Here is a 22,501-nt window from a genome sequence, read left to right on the forward strand (position 1 = left end):
TCCTGTCTCTGTAGCACCTGAGAATGCAGAAGCCTCCTCTTTGATTTGCAGAGGATTTCTGCTTGTGTTTTTTTTTTTATTATTATTATGTTATGTTAATCACCATACATTACATCATTAGTTTTTGATGTAGTGATCCATGATTCATTGTTTGCATATAACACCCGGTGCTCCATGCAGTACGTGCTCTCTGCTTGTGTTTTTAAACTCCTGCGCCTCATACCTTCCGAGCTGGGCACCTATCTTAAGGGGAGAACTGGCTGAGTGAAGCTCCCTACCTCTTTCTCCCGGGATTTTGGCCTCTCAAGTTTGCTTCTCTTGACCAAAAGCTCAGTGGGTTTCTCCATCCCTCAGCAACAGCTCTCTGCCTGGGAAGACTCCAGATTCCCAGCCTCTTGCCCCGTGCCCAGAATGCAAATGTGTTGAGGGAGAGAGTGCTGTGGCGTGTTGGAATGTTGTCTCCTGTCCCGGCAGCCCCCCATCTCTGGAATCTTGGCTGCTAGGCTGCGTGGCTCCAGTAGCTCTTTGATTCTCATTGTGAGATTTTACCCAGCTTCTCAAGCTGGGCATGGTGGGAGGGAGCACTGCCGGGCTGCCAGCCCTTCTGCCTGGAAGCAGAAGCCGACCTCTGCTCTCCGTGCTCCACGCCAACGCCTGCTCTCGACCCCAGAGCCGTCGCACAGTCTCCATGTGCTCTCGCGATCCTTCACAGGTGAACTTCTAGCTCTATTTTTAAATAGGGGAGAACTGGTTGTTCCAATACCAATCTCACCCAGTTACCTGAAATGCTGCCTTATCATCTATTAGATGTGTGTATGTATGTCTGTCCGTCAGTGGTCAGGCTTCGTCTTTTCTGTTGGTCTCTCTATTCATGTGTCATTGCTGGACTTTGGAAGTTGTTACGGCTTTATAGTAAGTCTGATACCTGGTAGGGTACCTTCTTTGTTCTTATTTTTCACAGATCTCTTCGGAATTCCTGCAAAATTCCACCGAAAATCCTGTTGGGATATTTTGCTTATTGGACTTGCATTGAATTAACATAGCTACATTTGGGGAGAACTGAAAATTGTGCGATATTGAATTGAACATCTGCTTTCATAAATATTTTCTTTATTCCTAATTATTTCCTATTTCAGTACTGAGCATTGCTTACTCAACAGATATAGCCTCTTTTTTTTTTTTTTAAGGCACAAGGCATGTTGCTAAATGCTAGAAATCTCATTTCAATTTACATTCTCACCAGGAATTCATGACCTTGCTTTTGCTCTTCCCACCCCAGCTGGATTGGCCTAATACTTTTCTCCATTTGGAGAGTGCAGAGATTTTGCAGCATGAGGAAACTCAGATTCTCAGGGAGGCACCTCCTTCCAGTCCCCTCCTGGGGGGTCGTTTTTGGATACGAGAGGGTGAGACTGTGGGGAAAACCCTTATGGTGCGTGGATGAGTGTGCATGCTGTGGTTGTAAGGGCTCTGGGGTGTGGCTGGGCGCGATTCCAGCCCCCAGTTCTGCTCCCCATGCACCCGGGCTTTTGTTCACGTCCTGCACTTGTCGGCCCTCAGTGGTCGGCTGCTCTCGTGCTTCTCTCCCTGCGACCTTTGGAAGAGCTGTGCTTGCCCGAGGGGATGGTTCTGCTCCATGTCCAGCCTGTTCTGGGGAGTCCTGAGGGGCAGACCCCTGACTCTGGGCAGGGCCTGGGAGTTTATAGCCTGAAGTCTGCATTGATCCCAGCCCCTGTGGGGCTCCCCTCCATCCGCAAAGAGAGACAAGCCCCAGGATCCTCCTCAGGACCTTTATGCTCTGTCCCCAGAGGTTCTCCTAGATGGGAAGGGGTCTTTGGGGCAGATTCTCCTGAGGGTGGCAATTACAGATGGGGAGTGTGAAGCAGAAGACACCCTTTTCAGAGGGAGGATTTCCTGGAACCCCAGTGTGGGAAAGTCTCAAGACCTCTCCCCTAAGCCTTTGCTCCACTTGGATGCCTCCAGTGATGGAGGGTTCACAGCTGAATGGGCATCTCGGTTCATTTTAGACAGAGGTTGGTCTTCATGTCAGGCTGAGTTCTGTTTTCTGGAGCTCTTGGCCATTCCTGTAACCAACAGCTCTCTGCCCTGAGCTTGTCCTCCTCCGTGTTCTCAGGAGCCCTGTCCCTCAAGCCCCTGAGCCCCCCTTGGGTGGCCAGCTGCAGTGTCAGGCTGGCAGCCCATCAGTGGCCTGTGGGAAGGACCTTTCAGAGTGGCCAGAGCAGCACCGAAATTCTGCAGGGAGTTTTTGCTAGCTTTCCTGAGGATCCCGGGCCCTGAGACGTGGAATCACTTTGGGGTCATCCACTTCAATCCTGTTATTTCACAGATGGGTGAACCGAGGCCCAGGGGTTAAGTCACATAGCAGGATCGGGACTGAGTCCTCTGGTCCCTGGCTTGCACCTCCTCCATGTGACTTAGATGCGGCGTCAGGAATGCCCCGGGTGCCTGCAGCATGAGTTAGGAGCTGTGGGAAGTGGTACTGAAATGCAGAGTTCTGTCCCCTTGCTTAAGACTGCCTGCCCCATCGTATGGATTTGCTAAGTGAACCATTTCCTTCCCTGCTAATTTGGAGACCATACTATTGCTGGTTCTGGCTGCCAGGGAGAGCCCCAGGATGTAGGGTACGGGAGGACATCCTGGAACTGTGTTCTGTTTTATAACACCCTTGACATGTTGATGATTTAAAGGCCCAGGCTATGTCAGGGTCATGCTTGCAGACAGAGAATCTCCATCCCATGACGGCTCTCCCCACTGCTGGTGAGAGCCTACACACCGCTCATTCCCATACGGGAATGGAGGACAGTGCCCCCACCAGGTCCCTGGCCAGGTGGGCTGGGCTGGGGCTTAGGAGTGCCAGTCAGAGGGTAGCGGGGTTCTGTGACTTCCGCTGACCTCACCCTTGCATGGCCCCCAGCGCGGGGCTGCCCGGCCCTCTTCATCCTGGGCCTCTGCGTCGGGGCACGGCCTTGCTCTGGCTCCCTGCCGGGGGCTAGGAGACCGCAGGGCCCCGGGAGCTCTGAAGACGCCGTGCCTCAGAGACACATTTGGCAGCATTTTTCTGTGGAAACAGACGCTTGAAGGTGGTTCTGTTCCTGGGAGCCCCTAGAAGCTTCCCTGGGAAGGCAAGGCCAGACTCTGGCCCGCAGGGACCTGTGTGCCTCCGCAGACCCCAGCTGCCGGCCTCAGAGCAGCCACAGAGCATCGGCCCAGAGTCAGAAGGAGAAGGGCTGCGTCTGGGGCCATGTCTGGGGTGGTGTTGTGCCGACCTGCCAGCCCCCTGCGGGGCGGGCGGCTCGGCCTCCGCCTTGGGAGACTCACCCGTGTGTCATGGGGTCTTCAGCAGCTCTAGCTTTAGCGAAAACAAGATTTTTCTGTACCTTTGTGGTTCCTGGTGGGGCCGGAGGCTCTGCGTGCCCCAGCACCATAGGACTGTCCCCCACTGCCTGTTACTGCAGTCCTGCCCACAGGGACGCTCAGCCCTGCCTGGGAGCCCGGGGTGGCCCTGTGCCGTGCCTCCCTCCTCCCAGGCCTCCCCAGGGTCCCCCAGGCTGCTTCCCTTCCACACACCCCGCCCCGATCGTGGCACACAGGGAGTTGACTGCAGTCTGGTGTACTGGGTGAAGCCCTCTGGTCTCTCGCTGCAATCCAAGGCCTGCTTGGAGAGAGGGCTGCCCGCCCCCACCTGCCCCTGTTCCAGGGTCCCCTCCGAGTGCACTGGTCTGGGCGCGTAGGGCAGGTGGGGGGATGCGCAAGGATGAGGTGTCATGTGCACCCCCCCAACAAGTGCAACCCTATTGTTCCCCCTGCGACCCCACGTCCTCAGCCCAGATGCTCCCACAGGGAAGCCAACCCACCTCCCTCCACCCTCCCGTCTCACCCGAATCTTGCTGCGCATGCTGCTCTGTTCACACACTTCTGGCCTGTGAGCTTCCAGGGCCCAGGGACAGCCCTGTTGAGCAGGCATGGGTCCCCCGGGGCCTACGTCCTGGGGAGCTGTGTTCTTGGTGTGAGTGTGAAGCTGACCTTCCAAGGGATGTGAAGGTCAGCTTCATGCTCACCAGGGTTGTCCCAGAGCAGGCCTGGTGGCTTTGGCATCCCATTCATTTTTCATGGCGCCCGGTGGCTGGGCCGGGGGGTCACTGCTGCAGAACCTCTGCCCCGGGCAGCGCTGGGCTCCAGCAGCAGTTTCTGTCCTGCTTTCTGTCCTTTTAGTTCCTAAAATTTTCACCAGGTAGTGCATGTACATGTAGCGCCCAAGGCGATGGGCCAGGAGGCTCCTGGAGGGACGGCTCCTGCTCAGCCCTCCCTGCATTTGCTTCTGGTGTTGGCCCCCTGCTCATGCCCGTCTGCTCACACGGAGATCTGTCCAGTGTCTGTTTGTATCTAATGTAAAGGTTCAGCTGTTCCGTAGCATCGTTCCAGCAGAGACCCCCACCGTCCCCAACGCTCCAGCAGAGACCCCCACCATCCCCCACGCTCCAGCAGAGACCCCCACCGTCCCCCACGCTCCAGCAGAGACCGCCCACCCCTGCCGTCCCTGACACTCCAGCAGAGATCGCCCCCCCCCCCACACCATCCCCACTGCTCCTCAGCAGTTTGGATGTGTTTCTTTATCATTGTCTGGTGTCCGTGTGAGATGCCCATGCCATTCCCATTCTCCACCGTCTGTGGCCTGTCCTTCTATCTGGAAGCTTACAGAATCTTCCCGTTAGCCCTCAAGTGCTGACATGTCACAGTTTGCTTGGTGTGTGACTTTCTCCGGCCGGCAGGGTGGGTGGTGGGTGCTTTGAGTTTGGAGACTCGCAACTGGCAGTCCTGGGAGGTTTTCTCGAGTTCTCTCTCAGTGGCTCCTTTTCACTGATCCTCAAGTCTTATCTCTCCCCTTTCCTGGAAAATTACTTAATTCCAGCCTTTTAGTTTACTTTTAAAGTTTGTGTTTTCATATTTTTAATTTCGAAGAACTCTCTTATTCATTAAATGGTCCTTTTAAAAATAGCATTCTCCACCCATTCGTGGGCGTAGCAACTTTTCTTTCTGAGAACATTAATTACAAGGAATTTAGAAAATACTTTCCTTCTCTTCCCCGCACTGTTTCGTGCTGCCATGTTCCTTTCCTGGTGGTTTTAGCATCTGTTATTTCTTGCTGGAGGGTGTGGTCCTGGCAGGTCTCCCCAGGTTCTTGGCTGGGGAGGTCCACGCACAGGGGTCCCAGGGCTAGGCTTCTCGGGTGTACCTCAACCCCCTCCCTTCAGCAGGTGCTCCATGCCCACTCTCTTCCGGGCCGTGAGCCCCCAGGCTGGGCAGGGCTCACTCTCTCCTGCCTGGTGGTGGGGGAGGTCTGGGCCCTGGATGTCTGCAGGGGGAGGGTGGGACCTGGGGGTCTTCACGAATCTGCCAGGGCCGCTGTACCACAGTTCTGCAGACTGGTGGCCTAGAGAACAGAGACATATTATCTCCCGGTCTGGAAGCTGGAAGTCCGAGATGAGGTGTGAACAGGGCTGGTTCCTTCTGCTGCCATGTTCTGGGCTTTGTCTGCTGTCCACCTTAGCCGTTCTTTGGCTTGTAGAAGCATCGCCCCAATCTCTGCCTTTGTCTTCGTGTGATGCTCTCCTTGTGTGTCTCTGTCTAATTGTTCTCTTTTGTAAGGACTCCATATTGAGTTCAGGGCTCACCTGACTCCCGCGTGACCTCATCTTCATCAGTCACATCTGCAAGGACCCCGTCTCCAAATAAGGTCACATTCTGAGGTCCTTGGGTTTAGGACTTCAACACAGAGATTTTGAGGGGACATAATTCAACCCATAGCAGGTTTAATGCTGGCTTTCCACCAGCACCCGTTTTTGGTCCCCCCCCCCCGGAAGCCAGCCTTCAGAGGCCCTGAGAGTCTTTCTGGGTCCCACTGAGTGGATTGGCTTGTTTCCTGTTGGGCTCCAGATTTCCCGGGCTTGCTAATAAGCCAGGCTGCACTCGTCCTGTCGGCTATCTTGTCCAAGAGTTGTGGTGTTTCTCGTTTGTAGCCGCCCTCTCCAGTCCCCCATCCCTGTGGATTAGCACCGCGTGCAGGTGTCCCTTAGTGGGATTTTGGAAGGGAGAAGTTTCGGTCACCAACCAGAAGTAGCTGTTCTGCCTCTCTGGATATTGTTTCTAATTCATGTCTCCCTTTCTCTCAAGGTGTCTCCGAGCTCACTCGGGCTCCCAACACTGCTAAGGGTGACCCACAAAGGCCGGAGAGATGGCTGGGGCCTCCGTGAAGGTGGCGGTACGCGTCCGCCCCTTTAATTCCCGGGAGATGAGCCGAGACTCCAAGTGCATCATTCAGATGTCTGGAAGTACCACAAGTGAGTATCGGTGACAGGGTGTCCGTGGGTGGCTCGTCGCTCGGGGCCGCGCGTCCTGGCCTGCCCAGCCAGACACGGCGGCCGGCCTGGCCCCCCCAGCTCCCTCCTCGTCCACATGGTGTGTTGGTTCCCTGGGCTGGCAGGGACAAATGACCACAAATGGGGGTGGCTCCAACAACAGTTCTGAAGGCCGATGTCTGAAATCAGGGTATTGACAGGGTCGTGCTGCCTCTGACCTTCTAGAGGAGGCTCCTTCCCGCCTCCCGTGGCTTCTGCTGGTCTGGCCATCTTGGCCGGTAGCCGGCGTCAGCACGTGGCTCCACATGGGAACACTGACCAGCTGGCGGGTGGGCGGGGGTGGGCTAGATGGGGGATGGGCACTCAGGAGGGCACTTGTGAGCACTGGGCCTGTGTGTGAGAATCACTGACACCAGTCCTCCACGGTGTGTGGACCAACTAGCATTTAAATACAGACTTGAAACACCAAAAGAGAAAAGAACGCTGATCCCTGGATTTAGGACCCACCCTGCTCCAGTATGACCTCACTGTGACAGCTAATTTCATCTTCAAAGACCCGTTTCCAAAGAAGGTCACTCTCTGAGGCTCAGGATGGGCATGGATTAGGGGGGCACACTTTCCGACCCAGTACATGAGGTTACGGATTTCTCATCTTGTTTCAGCTGCCCTGCATTTTACACTCATATGTTATCTTATTCAGCCTGTTCTTTTGCCTTGTTTGTGACTGTAGGTCATCTCCAACTGTCCTGAGGAGGGGGAGGCCTGCAGTCCACAGGCTAATAGGCGGTAGGAAGAGAGGGAATGACACTGTGGTGCTCAGGGGGGCAGATGGGCCCTGACAGCCTTCGTTAGCTCACAGGCTGCTGGAGGGAGAGAGCACCCACTCTGAGCCTCGCCTTTGCTCTTTTGGCTTGAAATTTTGGATCAAATTGGCCCCGCATGCAGACGAGTGGCCAGATTCTCACAACCCGAGCAGCACCCTGGGAGACCCTCCTGCCCCCCGTCCACCTTTGCTTCCAACACGGAGGTTAGCGGGGCTTGTTTCGGGTCCCACGAAAACCGAGCCAGGGTCTGGGTTATGTCTCCAGCTGATTAACAGCCTGCCCCCACGCTTGTGACTTAGAACAAGAACTCTGGGCTCAGCAGGTGGTTGGCTCCTGGGGTCCCTCGGGCAGTGACCACGGCTGTCACGGCAGGCTTGGGGGTAAAGCCGTACCGTGTGCTCAGCGCTGGATGCTCGCTCACACTTCATCCCGATGCTGTAGGATGGATGGCAGGTCTCAGCTCCCACGTAACCTACCCCGCCTGCTATCCAGGTTCAGAGGGAGGGGCTGCCCAAGGGGAGGGGCACTCAGCGCCGAGAGCAGCTGCCTCCCTAGACCTGTTGAGGGGGTGAGGATTCAGGTGTCTCTAGAATGTTCTGAGCACCTGTAGGCTCGGTGGGAAGGGGTGAGGGCTGGGAGGTGGTCTTTTCAGAAGCCCGTGGAGCTCTGTGGTCCTTCATCCCGGGTGGGCAGGTCATGGATGCCCTGCTCAGAGCTCGTTTGGGGGCCGTGGGCACAGTGTGACCATGCATATCTGAGGTCTCGTCATGGCTCTTAGGAATGGTGTTGCCTCCACTGGGTCCCTGGAAGCAGACCCTGACGTGAGGATTCGGGTGCCAAGGGTTTATTGAGGAGGTGATCCCAGACTACGTGGGGAGAGAACGTGGACGTGTGGAGGAAGCTGTGGAGGGTGCTGATGCATGGGTAACCGCCACAGACAGCGGCGCTCGGGTCGCTGGGACCCTCTAACATAGAGAATGCATCTCTGCATTGTCCTCCCCGAGGCTGGCTGCTTGTCCAGCATCTCCCCCAGTGTGAGCCGAGGGTTGGTCCAGGGGCCTGGTTTCCTTGTGACCAGAGAGGTGCTCAGGTGGCGTGACTCATGCCTTGAGGTGGGAAGCCAGGTGCTGCCCAGAAACTGACCCTGGGTGGGAACCATGACATCTTGGGTGAGAACTGCGACTCCTGGATGCAAACCATGGCCTCTGGTGGGAACTGTTACCCCAGGTGGGCATTGTGACTGAGGGTTGGAAATGTGACCCCTGGTGAGAACCATGACCTCTGATGGGAACCATGACTCCTGGTGGGAACTGTAACCTCTGATGAGAACTGTGACCCCAGGGTGGGAACTGTGACACCTGGTGGGAACTGTGATCTCTGGTGGGATTTGTGATCTCTGGTGGGAAGTGTGACCCCTGGTGGGAACCCTGACCTCCGGTGTGAACCCTGACCTCTGGTGGCAACTGCGACCCCTAGTGGGAACTGTGACTTTTGGTGAGAAGTGACCCCAGGGTGGGAACTGTGACCTTTGCTGGGAGCTGTGACCCTGGGTGGACAGAGGACATGTGCCCAACGAGCTGACAGGGTCTGCCATGTCACTGTTGGGTGACCCCGGACATCAACAATGAGTGTGGGGACCCCTATTCCCTCCTGGGGCCTGGCCCATCACCTTGGACAGTCGCTGAGGGTCTTGGCAGGAGGGGCTCACAGGTGACCACACCGTCCGGGAGCCTGCAGAATACAGAACAACACATCAGAGTCAGACCCGTCTCCTCTGGAGCTTGGGAGTGGTCTCGGACAGGGTGGGATGGGCATCACGGAAGCAGACAGCTGGAGGAGATGATGAGCTGTGGGGGTGAAAACCCTGACCCGCCTCTGGCCTGAGAGACAGAGACGCAGAGACACAGAGAGATGGAGAGAGGGAAGGAGTGTCAGAAGAATGGGTAATTGAGACAGTCACTCGGGGAGCTGTATTCATCTTGGAGAAAACAAAGCAGTGATGGTACTGGTAGAAAGTGCTAGAAGCCATGTCAGAAGTGTGGGTGAAGGCTAAGGGCGCCCAGAGGAGAGGAGGATGACCTACAGCCCTCAGCGCAGGAAAGCTTGTCCGTGGAGTGGGGTCAGCGGGCAGGATGGGCTTTCCTCCAAGCGACCCTGGGGCAGAGTGGGGCGGGGGGGGTCCCCCGAGCCAGCCCGAGGTGCACAAGCATGGAGCTGTTTGGGTGACAGCTCACAGCCACCTTGTCAGTGTACGTGGGGCCTGTGAGAAGGGGCGGAGACGGTGCTCCACACGAAGGCTGCGCAAGGCCTCAGGGGCCAGGCTGCGAGTTCAGCAGGGAGCACTTGCCCAGCGAAGCAGCAGTGGAGGCCCGGTGATTCGACCGCGTGGCGGCTCTGGCCGCATACTTGCTCGTCGGCGCCTGGCGCCAGGCCGTGAGAGTCAGGGCAGGAGGCCGTCTGGCCCTCCCCGCTCCACCCTGCCGGGATGGTGACTTGCTTCTTGGATCTCAAAACTGGGTGCCCACGGGAGATGCCGGGTCCCGGAACATGCCGTTGAAGCTCCATCCTGACACACAAATTAGAAACATTCACAGCTAAACGTAATTTGTCTTCCCGTGTTCATCACCTGTATGAATGATTCCCTTCACTTGAACATTTCAGATTTGGCAAGTTTGAGAGCCAGCCAAATTGTGCACAGTGTAAGCTTCGTCTGTGCGTGGCAGGCTAGCATAGGTTACTCAGGACTGCAGACGTCCTGTGTGTATCCCCACATCCCCACTTTACAAGAGCACAGACTTGGGGACCTCTGGAGGGTTTCCTGTCTTCTGAGTCCTTCTGGCCACGCAGGGCCTACCTCTCCGGCCTCTTGTGCCCACTGCAGGCCAGCCCTCACCCCCAGGCCCTCTGCACCGATGGGAAGTCTTTCCTGGGGACAGATGAGCTGTGACAGAAGTGATTTTCCCAGAGACCAGCGGTGTGAGATCAGGGTGTCAGTGGGGTTGGTTCCTTCTGAGGCTCTGAGAGAATCCACTCCTGGCCTGTCTCCTGCCTGTGGTGGCTGCCACAGGCCTGGGCTGGCCTCCGTCCTCACGTGGGCTTTTCCCTGCGCGTGTCTGTCTGTCTGTCTCTGGTGGACCCCACTTCTTATAAGGACCCCGGTCACTGGATTTACAGCCTGCCCTAATTGGCATGATCTCATCTTTACTAATCTCATCTGCCAAGACCATGTTTCCAAAGAAGGTCACATGCTGAGGTTCCAAGTGGATGTGAATTTGGGGACGATGCTACTCACTCAGGACAGTGCCTCTGGAGCAGAGGGGACTGGACCAAGGCCACAGGGCCGATGCATCCAGGGCCTGCCCCCAGCCTAACCAGGCCCCACAGGCTCATGCCCAGCCCTCCTGCCTCCAGCCCTCCTCCTGGATCCTGGCAAGCTGGTCCCAGTGTGATTTCAGGCAGTGACCACCATTCTGGATGGCCCCCCGGAACATTCCAGACCCTTCTTCTCTGCTCATAGTGGTCTTTCTCCCAAAGGCCCTTGTCAACCAGCAGCCCTGTGCAGAGACCCAGGTGTTGCAAATGCCTAACTCATCTAAGCCTCCATTTGCCGTCACTGTTCTAGAATGTTCTAGGTTCCAAATAGAGTGAGTCTGGGAATGGAAGTCCACAGAAGGGAGCTCGGCTGTGGCTGTGGAGTTGGTGGCACCCGCAGGCCTGTTCACGGTGTCCGCAGAGGAGCCCTGGAGGCCACTGGGCCGGGGCAGCAGCCTCATCCTAGGGGTCGGGTGCCTGTCTGTCCTGCCAGCCCCGTCCGGGACAGCCACAGGGCCGGGAGCTGCCTTCTCCCCTGGAGGCCCGCCACCCATTAGAGTTGCGATGGGTGTTCTGCTCTCAGAGCCGCGGTGGTGGCCTCGTGTGCTGTCCCCATAGTCCCACAGGGATGAGGACGGTTTCCAAGGCCCGGACAGGGAGACCCGGGCTCTGGGATGCATGTCATCATTTGTGGCTGCCTGGGAAGAGCAGGGCGGACATGGGGCCCCTTCAAGTCGTCAGCAAACATTTGCTGAGCACGAGCCTTATGAGGCTGCAGTCTGGGGCCCCAGGAGAGCAGGACAGAGGCTCTTACTGCCCTCAGGGGCGACGCTCCAGTGGGGAGGTGGGCAACACACACATCAGCGCCAGATGGAGCTGGACCGGCGGGGCCAAGGGCTGTGCCTTGCAGCATCAAGAAGGGGCGCAGTGACGGGGCGCAAGGGCTGGCAGGGGGCTGGGGGCCACATCCGACGGCCAAGGAGCCTTCCTGGTCAGTTGGGAGAAGGTGAGGGGGTGAGCGCTCTTGTGGGTGAGGAATGCCAGTGCCCGGGTGTGGAACTAACTGTTCCCTGAGACCCCGCCGAGGTTCTGGTCTGCTGCGGTGGGCTGTCTCCCAAATCCTGCAAGTGCGGAGCAGTGGCCTGCTGGTAAATCAGCTCACCTGTGCGTGCGCTCACACACGTGTGCACACACACGTGCATATGCTCACACTCGTGCACACACACATGCGCGCACATGCTCACACATGTGCACACACGCACACATGCATGCTTACACATGTGTGCACACGCGCGTGCACACACGTACACACATGCACACATTTATGCACACGCACGTGTGCACACATGCACACACACGCACACATTCATGCTCACACACGCACACAGATGCATGTGCACACACACTCACACCCTCATACACATGCATACATGCACGTGCACACGTACACAATGCACACATTCATGCTCACACACGCACACATGCATGTGCACACACACCCTCATACAATGCACACACGCGTGTGCACACATGCACACATTCATGCTCACACGTACACACGTGTGTGCGCACACACTCACACCCTCATACACATACACACACGTGCACACGTACACACATGCACACATTCATGCTCACACACGCACACACATGCGTGTGCACACACACTCACACCCTCATACACACGCACACACACGTGCACACACGTACACACACGCGCACATTCATGCTCACACACGCACACACATGCATGTGCACACACACACGCCCTCATACACATGCACACACACGCACGTGCACACACACACACGTGCCTGATTTCCCTGATATAAATACTCTCCCTGTGGCCAGTTTAACAAGAGGCTCACAAAATTCCTCAGCATTTAGACCCTGGCGGTGCTGGAAGGAGCCCGCACAGCTCGCACTGGCTTGTGGACAGAGAAAATGGCTTCCAGCAGTCCTTCCTCCCTGCGTCCCTTCCCTGTTCAAGCTGGGGCCCTCACCAGCCGCGTCTTTGTCCCTGGCAGGTGCCCATGCCTTGTGCACCCTGTATTGTACGCCCTTTGGAGGGGCCCCAGGTCCCCCCGGCCTGGTGGGAGCATGCCCCAGGAGGACCCCTCCTCCTTCCTCAATCCCACACAAGGAGAAACTCAAGAGTCTGGCAAAGGAAGCCCTCTCTCTAGCAAAGCGGCTCTGTCCCAGTGTGTGGCAGGCTGACTGCGGGCGGCGGTGTGCCGGTCAGCCCTGGGGAGGGTTTGGAGGTGCCAGCGAGGAGCCAGGCCCAGGTGGACCCTGGGTTCCTGTCTGACTGTGCCTGGAGCTCAGGTCCCATCTGTAATGACAGGGTACTTCTCAAGACCCCATGGGGCCCCCAGGGGGGAATGGGGATAGGTGACAGGCAGGTCCTGAGCGCCGGAGCCCCGCTGCCTGACGGTCCTCATGGCAGATTCTCCTGTGGCCCACTCCTGCCCTTCGTCCCTCACTGTTAGCTGTCCCCGGCCCCCTCGCGCTGCTGTGCTCTGTTCCTGGGAGGGCCCCCACCTCAGGGAGCCCGTAGTCCATGAGAGGTACATGGCAAACACCCCAGCACCAAGACACAGTCGGAGCGAGGTCAGCACCCAGAACAGGGCAAGGGTCATGCTGGACACAGGGGAGCAGGCTGGATGGGGCGGGGGCGAGGCCTGTGCAGGGCGTGGGGAGGGGACCTGGCCCCTTGCCGCACGGGCATTGGGGGCCCAGCCCAGGCTTGGCTCGGGAGGTGCTGTGATTGTTGTTTCCACGGCGCTGGCATTATCTGCACTTGGGGTTCCGGTGGCTGCATCCCCAGTCTCAGCAGGAGTTGAAAGCAGGGCAGCTGGCTCTCCTCAGCCTTGCTCCCAGAGGCAGCATGGATGTGAGCTGCTCTAGGCCCCAGGGACAGCGCTGTGACGGTCAGTCCCCTGCTCCTGCCTGCTGGCTTCTCAAACGTGCTGGGTGATCTCCAAGAACGCCTAAATCTGAGGTCCAGGTCCCAAAACCAAGTCAGCCCTGGGGACAGGCTGCGGGTGATGCCCGTGTTGGAGCACGGTGCTCAGCAGGAGCAAATGGCCGAGGGGCCTGCCCGCAAAGACACTGGGCCTCAGGGTCCTCCATCAACTGGGACTTTGTAGGTTCAGATGGTGGCCCGATGGGGGTGGGGGCCTCGGTGGCTCCTGCCTGGCCACCAAGCACCTGTGGCCTGTGGCTCTGGGGCGTGGGAAATCCTAGGGGCAGGGGTACTTGCAGGCCTGGGGCAAAGCAGCCTCGGGCTGGAGGCCTGCTGGGGTGCTTGGCCGGCCCTGGCCGGTGGATGATGGCACCAGCACACATTCGTGGCCTCGTTCCTGGTTTGAAGAACTGACATTCTGGACCTGGAGCCTCTGGACAGCACCGCATGCCGCTTGCTGGGGGCGGGGGCGGGGGGCTGTGCAGAGGACAGTGCGAGGGAGCCCGCGAGAGCAGGCTGGGAGGCAGCAGAGGCACACGGGCAGGAGGAACGAGCTGTGTGCCCCGTGACGGAATCCCGCAGCGGGGACAGCCCATGCTGCGCACCCAGGAAGCACACGGGGACGGCGGGCCCGCAGGAAGCAGAGCTCGACCGAGCCCGGATGCCCCAGCCTTCCGGGTGCGTCTAGGACGCGTGTATGCAGAGCAGATGTGGAAAGGCCCAGAGGGGTGGGGTGGGGAGCAGGGCTGGACCGAGGGGTGGGGGTGGGCTGCGGGGTTTCTGGCTGACCCAGCATCTGCAGGAAGGAGCCACTGTGGGTGCCCTCAGCGCATCTGTGGGCAGCAGGGTCCACCAGACAGAGGAAAGGGGCACACAGGCTTGTCTGCCTGGAATTGGAGCCCTGGCCCCGTCCCATCGGGGGGCTGGCTTGTCTGGGGCCAGAGGCCTCTGAGGACCCCACCTCGCTGCCTTGGGGCGCCTGTCTGGGGGGCAGGTACACATGCTGATCTCCTCTCCCCCCAGCAGAGTGTTAACTGCCATGTCCGTCCTCTCTGCAGCCATCGTTAACCCTAAACAGCCCAAGGAGACACCCAAAAGCTTCAGCTTCGACTACTCCTACTGGTCGCACACCTCGGTAAGCCCTGGGCTGGGGTTCAAGGGGCTGGGCCGCAGCGGTGGGGATGCTCCACCATCCCTGCATGTGTCTCTCTAAACAGAGCCGCTGCTTGGGCAGGGGAGGGAGGGACAGGTGTGAGGCCCAGGGAAGGGGCCAGCGGTGCCTGCTCGGGGTGGGGGGGGACTACTTTCCCAAGGCCCTTGTGTGTGAAAGGTCACCCTGAGCAGTGACATGCATTGTTAGGGTAACCCCCTGGGGCCTCCCTAAAGCAATCCTCTGTTAGGAGAGCATCTGGACACGACACGGTAGTCTGGTCCCTGGGCTCCCCGGGCCTCCAGGCCCTGCCCTTCCAGCCCCACCTGTCCTCACTCCCAAGGCCGCCTCGATTTTGAGCATTGTGTCTCATGCTCCTGCCTCTGAGCCCTGGTACAGGCGGTTCCCTCTGCTGAAATGCCCTTCTGCCCCGGCCGCCCCGCCCCGCCTGGCCAGCTCCTTCCAGTCCCTCCCTCGGGAAGCTGCACCCTGCCGAGCAGGGTTGGGTCCCCTGTGGAGGGAGTGTGGGGGGGGGCAGGTGTCCTTCCGCACGGCACTGCCCGTGGCCCCCGTGAGGCCCCCAGCTGCTGAACACGGCGGGCCAAGCCCCCCACCCAGCCTCCTACAGCTGCACCGCCTCCTGTCTTCCAGCCTGAGGACATCAACTACGCCTCCCAGAAGCAGGTGTACCGGGACATCGGCGAGGAGATGCTGCAGCATGCCTTTGAGGGCTACAACGTGTGCATCTTCGCCTACGGGCAGACGGGGGCTGGCAAGTCCTACACCATGATGGGCAAGCAGGAGAAGGACCAGCAGGGCATCATCCCCCAGGCACGCGGGCTGGGGGCAGGGTGGTGCGGGGCCTCGTAAGGGCCAACCAGACAGGGCTGCACCAGCCGGGACGGAAGAGCCCAGCAGGGCGCCCCAGGAGAGGAGCCCCAGGGGGAAGGGAGCCAGGAGGGAAGGTAACTGGGAGGGTGGGGAGCAGGAAGAGGCTGGAGCCCAGGCCCTGTCATGGGGTGCTGGAGGGGCAGAGCCACTGGCATGGCTGACCTTGCCCTGGGGGGGTGTGAGGGCTGGTGGTCTGGGCAGGGAGAGATGCCCGCACAAGGGGCAGCCTTCGGTTAACTGAAGGCTGAGACACAGATGCCTCAGATACTGCTGGGACCCTGGCTGACACCCTGCCCAGCCGCCCTGGGCAGGCCTCTGGATCTGAGCTGGTCAGGGCTTGAGCCGGCCAGGGCAGGGGAGAACGCCAGGTAGTCTGTAGCATGAGCGACTCCCACCCACTCCGTGCAGACAAAGATGGTGCTCAGAGTGTAGGAAAGGATCAGATATCGTCCATGAGCACTCCATGACGTAAGCAGAAGACAGCTGCTTTTTGGGTGCAGGCCTTCTCAATGCCTTTGAGATGCACTATTAGGGAGCAAGAGGGGCCTGGAGAGCTGTGTCCAGCCTGGGCTCAGGCTGCCCACAGCACCCGGGGACAGGGCTTCAAGAACAGCCCCATTGTCCCCATTGTCTGACGCTCTGTCCTCGGCCCTGCAGCTCTGTGAGGACCTGTTCTCCCGTATCAACGACACGACCAATGACAATATGTCCTACTCCGTGGAGGTAGGGCTCCCCGAGTGTCCGTGACTCCAGCACGGGGCGGGGGGTTCCAGGCATGGACAGCAATGCTTTTCTGATTTAAAGCAAGTCCCCAGCACTGGTTGGTACCCTGAGCTTGTCACTCGCTCGTGCACGCAGCGCCATGTCAGTGTACCCGCTCCAGACAGGGAGATGTGCTGGGCACGGAGCGAGGGATGGTCCTCTGCTCCACGAGTGTTTACTTAGTAGTGCTCTGTGCCAGGTGCAAGGACAGGTGTCTCCGAGCTGCATGACCCGGTTCTGCTGTGGCCACGGTGGCCCCAGGGTGTCCCTGCTGGACAGGCCCACAGGACGGCTGTGGGTGGGGGGAGGCCAGCAGGAGGGGCTGGGCTGACACCCCAGCTCATGCACTCATACAGGGGATGGGAGTCCTTGGCACGCCTCCCCCTACCCAGCAGGTGGCCCCCGTACCTCTATCCCAAGAGTCCCTGATGACGGCCCTACACCCCCACCTTGGGGGGGTCACCTTGCTGGTGGCCCCCATGCCCCCTGTACTCCTCACCTGGGAGCTCCTGGTAGCCCTTGCAACCCCCCTCCACCTTGGGGGTTTCTGATGAAGGCCCCCACATCTCCTATCCTGGGGGTCCTTGATGGTGACCCCCATTGCCCCCTGGCACCACACCTGGGGGGGTACCTGATGGAATGTCTCTGCCCTGCAGGTCAGCTACATGGAGATTTACTGTGAGCGTGTCCGTGACCTCCTGAATCCCAAGAACAAGGGCAACCTGCGTGTGAGAGAGCACCCGCTGATGGGGCCGTACGTGGAGGACCTCTCCAAGCTGGCCGTCACCTCCTACAATGACATCCAGGACCTCATGGACTCAGGGAACAAGGCCAGGTGCGTGCCAGGTGGCTCGCCCATCCTCCCCGTGCCCGCTGCTGCAAACCTCTGAGGAAGGCCTGGTCCCTGGGGCGCCTGTTGGCCTGCCCACGGCGTCTGCCCAAGCCCCCCCGTCAGGGGTGGGCCCCATGGGATGAGGCCACAGAGGGCACATGCCAGCCTGAGAGGGACCTCCAGATCCCCCACCCCATCCCCTACACAGGGGCTGCTCCTCTTGTGGGGCTGGTTTGTGCCCTGGGGGGGACTGGTTGTCGTCTGTGGTGGCTCCCCGGGGGGCCCTCCCCATGGGCAGCTGCTCTGTCGGGCTCAGTGGTCAGGAGGACCAGCCTTGTCTTCTCCGAGGACAAACAGCCCTCTGGACAGGGCACAAGGTAGGGGCTCTCGGGGAAGGGCCGACCGCAAGGCATAGCCGGGCACAGGCAGTCCGTCTCCACGGCAACAGTCCCCCTCTCTGCCACCCGGGGGCTCCGGGAGGGTGAGGGTCCTCCTCGCTGTTGCAGTGCCATGAGGGTGCTGTTGTGATGAGGCCTCTCCCTGCTGGGGGCTGTCCGACAGTGAGGTCTCTGCATGTCAGCAGCGCTGGGACCAGCCCCAGGCCTCCCCGCAGGCTGCCTTGGGCTTTGCCCCCTCCCCAGACGGGGACAGAAGGTGGGCGCCCGCTCTCCCTCCTGGGTGGGGCTTTTCCACATCACGGTCCAGGAGGACCCCCGGCCAGGCAGTTGGGCGGGGGCTGTCTGGGCTGCGCGGAGCCCCTGTGACCCCCGAGTCCCAGGCTGCAGCTGGTGGCCAGGCGGGGCTGAGCCCTGCTCGTGCTGTGACAGGAGGCACGGTCACCACGTGACATGCCCCATGACCTGGCCCGGCTGGCTAGCACCATCAGCCACTCTCACGCCCGACCACAGGATGACGGGTAACCCCGTGCGGCTTCTGTCCCCCCAGGACCGTGGCGGCCACAAACATGAATGAAACCAGCAGCCGCTCCCATGCCGTCTTCAACATCATCTTCACCCAGAAGCGCCATGATGCGGAGACCGACATCACCACAGAGAAAGTGAGTTGTGGCCTTGGCAGAGGGGGGCCGTCTGGGAGGGGGGCAGGGGGCAGTCCCATCGGGCAGGACGAGGACGCCAGGGTGACCATCGGCCTGCAAGGCATGTGCCTACCCCCAGCCTGGCGTGGGCCTCCAAGAAGTTGGCCCGGCCCGCAAAGCCACCTCTTCTCAGCGTTTGGCACCGCCGGGGTGTGGAAAGGGCTGGGAGGGGAGGGTCCGCGGACCCGGCGTCTGCCTCCGTCTGCCTCCTGCCAGGAGTTGGGGTGGAGACTGGGGGCTGAGGAGGGCTGTCCCCAGAGCTGAGCCTCTGTGGATGCTGGTGGCCCTCGGAGGCTGGGGGCCGCGGGTTGAGTGAGTGCCTGTCACAAAGGTGACCGTGGGCCCTGGCCGACTGGCAGGAGCCGGGGCCCCGGCATCCACAAACACAAAGCCAAGGCTGTGCTGCCCGGGGAACCAGCCCGCCCACAGCCCCAGCCCTGGATGCCTTTCCCACACGCCTTGGCATCGCCGGTGGCCCAGGAGGGCACCGTCTCCTGGGGCCTTTATCCAGACACGTGGTCTCTGTGCTCCCAGAAGGGCGGCAGGGCAGGCTCAGAGCCTCTTCCTGTCCATCGGTGGCTCTGTCCCTTGGTGTCAGGTTTTCTCCGTGTCATCTTCCCTGACCCACGGTCCAGGCCTCCTCCTGGGGCGCCTCAGCCACCTCCTGACAGGAGCACTCTCTCAGGCAGCACCCCAGGGTCTGCAGGGTGTCTGGGAGAAGTTGGCCCCACTTAGTCCCCAATCATGCCAGGGTCACCTCAGCCTGGTGCCATTCTCCCCAAGAGTCACGATGGCCCAGCGGGGTCTGGGTGGGCAGAGAGCGCGAGCTGGAACAGGGCGGACCTAGCTGTGGGCCACCCGCTGTGACCATCCTCCCTGCTGTGGGCTCTGGGCACCAAGAGGGTCTCCTGACTGTTAATGTCTGGGCAAGTCCTGTCTGCAGTGGCCACGGATCGGGAGGGCCTGGGTCTTTCTGGAACGCGTGTGAGGCAGCTGAGCGGCGGCTGGGGTCCTGGAACTGGGTTCAGATCCCACCACAGATGATGAGCCCATCTGTGGAAACAGGAACAGGACACACCTGGGGAGCTCTGGGGGGAATTCTGTGCCAACACATGAAGAGCGCCCCGCGTGCTGAGACCAGCACAGCGGCAGCATCGGGCGTTTTAGGGGTGAGGGGCGCGCAGCCTCTTGGGGAGGTGGGCTTTGACCTTAGGCAGAGTCTCGGACGAGCTGTGAAGGGAGCGACACTGTGCAGGGTTAGAAACCGTCAGGCCTGGGGAAGGGCTTGGCCATGGCTCCTCAAGTGTGTGCTTCAGGCCGTGCTGGGAGGAGGCGGGCACCCCCATAGGGGCCCTGCGGCGTCTCCTGCATGTGACACACTTGCCATTTCAGGTGAGCAAAATCAGCCTGGTGGACCTGGCCGGGAGTGAGCGGGCCGACTCCACAGGAGCCAAGGGCACACGTCTCAAGGTAGGAGCCAGGCTGCCATGTCTGTGATCCTGGGCCTCGCTCATCTGGCGGATCGCATCTCTGAGCCGGGCTCGCTCCAGGGTGGGCTGGGCAGGAGGGCTCCTCTTGGGGCTGCAGGTGGGGCCACCCCCACCCAGGGCGAGCTCGGGCAGGGAGAGCAGGGGGCACGGGAGGAGGTGGGAGGGGGCCGGTAGCCAGAGGGCAGCGCCTGGCACACTGCTAGGGCTTAACAAGGACAGAGACCTTGGCAGGAAAGCTGGGCCCTTCGCAGGCCCTCGCAGTAACTTGGCCACTGGTGTGTGGCTTTCGCGCCAGAACACAGGCTGCGAGGCAGACAGTTCTGGTCAAAACAGCCTTTGGTGTCAGGAGGGAGAGTTTTCATGTTCCAGCCCCACTTTGGTCCCCACATTACCTAGTGGGTAGGGAGGGGCTCTGGAAATTGCACCAGTGGGGCCCTGGGGCACGTGTGGGATGTTACGAGGGCTCCCAGGCAGCCTAGGAGAAGCTGGGCAGACTGTACTCCCCCGACCGGGGTCGGCCTCCACCTGGCTTCTTGCCAGAGGCTCCCGTGCTCCAAGGAACCCTGGGATTAACGGTCAGGGCCCGGCGGCCTTAGCCCCGTGTCACATGGGCTGAGTTCCCAGGGGATCACTCTGGAGCGAGAGGCTCCTGAGGCTTTCTGATGTCCTGACTGTCTTCTCTGCACACAGGAGGGAGCCAACATCAACAAGTCCTTGACCACGCTGGGGAAGGTCATCTCTGCTCTGGCCGAAATGGTGAGCTAGCTTTGGGTGTCTAGAGCTAGACTGATGGGATGGATTGCGGAGGTGGCTCCCTGTCCTTCCTTCTGGGAGGACACTGGGAGCCTGTCACAGCTGTGCCCGGTGCTATGTCTATCAAGGTGCCTGGGGTTCAGGGGAAAGCCCAGAGACGTGAAGGGTGTGTGTACCTCGGCTGCAGCCGGAGGGGCGATCCCTGTCACGCCCTGGAACCTCCGTTTCCCCACCGGTATTGGCCATTCACCAAGACACCCAGGCCTTTGCCCAGAGAAGGATGAATTTTAGGAGGCCCTACCCTTTTCTTAAATTGTTTGGGGTGAGGGAAGAGCTGCTGGGTGACAGCAGCCTGAGAGGTCGCCCTGTTGTTCGGCCCGTCAGGACCAAGTTGGCCAGCAATGACCAGGTGGTAAGGATGGACACCTGGCATGTGCTCAGGCCTCTCCTGTTCCTTTGTTCTCTGGAGCCCGCTAGTCCTCCCCTCCCCACATATCCTGGGTCCCCAGCCTCCCTCCAGGTCCTCAGATTCTGCCTTTTCTTTTCCAGGACTCTGGGCCCAATAAGGTAAGCTGCTCTCTTCAGTTCTGGGGGAGGAGCCTTCAGCCACTGCATCGGAGGGCTAGAAGCAAGGACTGCCTTTAGCCCCAGTTGTTCTGTGAAGGGCTTGGCAGTAAAGTTACCCTTTCATTTGTGCACCTAGCAGACAAACACATTGAGCCCAACTCTGAGCTGGGCCCTGTGTTAGAACAGCACAGCCCTTCAGGGGCCACAGCACGATGGGGGACATAGTAGACATGGAAACAGAATTATGAATTGGTATAAATCTCATAAAGGAAAAAAAATGGGCCGTGAGCGTGACTCATACACAAGATAGCCTTTAGTCAGTATGGCCATGGAAACTTTACAGGACAGGTAGCTTTAGGGCTGAGACCTGAGGAGAGGGGAGGAGCCAGTCAGGCAGAGGGGTACGCGCCTGTGCCATGTAGTTGGAAAGCCCAGTGTGAGGTGCTAAAGTGGAAAAATGTTGATTTATGTGAGGAATTGCGTGGGCAGAAATGTGAGGAACTATGTGGGGAAGCATGAGGAACTATGTAAGGAAATGAGAGGAAGTGTGTGATCAACTATGTGGGGAACTGTGTGAGGAAATGTGTTGGGAACTGTGAGGAAACATGGGACGAACTAAGCGAGGATCTGAGAGGAACTAACTGTAGGAACAGTGTATCTGTGAGGAACTATGTGAATGATTTTGTGAGGAACTATATGGGAAGTGTGTGTGGAATTGTGAACAGTGTGAGGAATTATGAAGTATTGTGTAAGAAACTGAAAGCTGAGGAACTGTGAGAGGAAGTATCTGAAATGGTGTAGGGCAAGTGTGGGAATTCTATGAGGAATTGTAGAGAACTGTGTGGGCAACTGTGAAATACTGTGCGTAGGACTGTGTAAGGAACTATGTGAGGAAGTGTGAGAAATGGGTAAAATGCACAATTTTACAAAAACTGTAACAGACTGTATTGTGAACTATAGAAAATTGAAATTGCATATGGCACTCTGAAGAATTGTAACTGTGACAAAATGTGTGTGAAACTGAAGAATTATGAGTAAATGTGTGGACTGAATGAGGAACTGTGGAGAATGGTGTGGGGAGCTAAATGGGTAACTGAGGAAACCAAGGAACTATGTGGGAACTGCGAGGAACCATGTGAAGACTATGTGAGCAACTCCGAGGAAATGTGAGAGGGAGTGTATGAAAGCGTATGGGAATTGTGTGTGGGAACTCTGAGGAACCGTGGAACTGTGTGGGGAACCAGGCAGGAACTGTGTGAAGAACTGTGAGGAACGTGACAGTGTGGGGAATAGTTGGAATGGTGTGGGAAAATATGTGGGTATTGTGTGGAGGGAGAACCTTGAGGAACTGTGTGTGGACCTTGAGCAACAGTGAGTCACTGTGTGAGGAGCTGTGTGGGGAACTGTTTAGGGCAAGTGTGAGGTACTAGTATGGGGAACTGTGCAAGAAGTCTGGAATTGTGTCAAGTATTGCGAGGAACT

At 59.0% G+C, this 22,501-nt stretch overlaps 1 protein-coding gene across 18 annotated transcripts in view; it reads left to right on the forward strand.

Annotated features, from left to right (window-relative positions):
• The window catches only part of KIF1A (kinesin family member 1A), a 96,213-nt gene that overhangs the window by 17,200 nt on the left and 56,512 nt on the right, over positions 1-22,501 (forward strand). For all 18 annotated transcript variants that reach the window (XM_032387814.1, XM_032387934.1, XM_032388012.1 and 15 more), the window contains exons 2-10: positions 6,193-6,359; positions 14,537-14,613; positions 15,280-15,459; positions 16,177-16,242; positions 16,938-17,116; positions 18,059-18,170; positions 19,602-19,679; positions 20,390-20,455; positions 21,002-21,019. In XM_032387814.1, coding sequence (XP_032243705.1) covers positions 6,254-6,359; positions 14,537-14,613; positions 15,280-15,459; positions 16,177-16,242; positions 16,938-17,116; positions 18,059-18,170; positions 19,602-19,679; positions 20,390-20,455; positions 21,002-21,019 — 882 coding nt within the window. In that variant the 5' untranslated portion in view covers positions 6,193-6,253. The remainder of the gene's footprint in view (positions 1-6,192; positions 6,360-14,536; positions 14,614-15,279; positions 15,460-16,176; positions 16,243-16,937; positions 17,117-18,058; positions 18,171-19,601; positions 19,680-20,389; positions 20,456-21,001; positions 21,020-22,501) is intronic.

The sequence above is a fragment of the Phoca vitulina genome, unplaced genomic scaffold (genome assembly GCF_004348235.1).
Source record: "Phoca vitulina isolate PV1807 unplaced genomic scaffold, GSC_HSeal_1.0 scaffold1, whole genome shotgun sequence".
Taxonomy (NCBI): domain Eukaryota; kingdom Metazoa; phylum Chordata; class Mammalia; order Carnivora; family Phocidae; genus Phoca; species Phoca vitulina.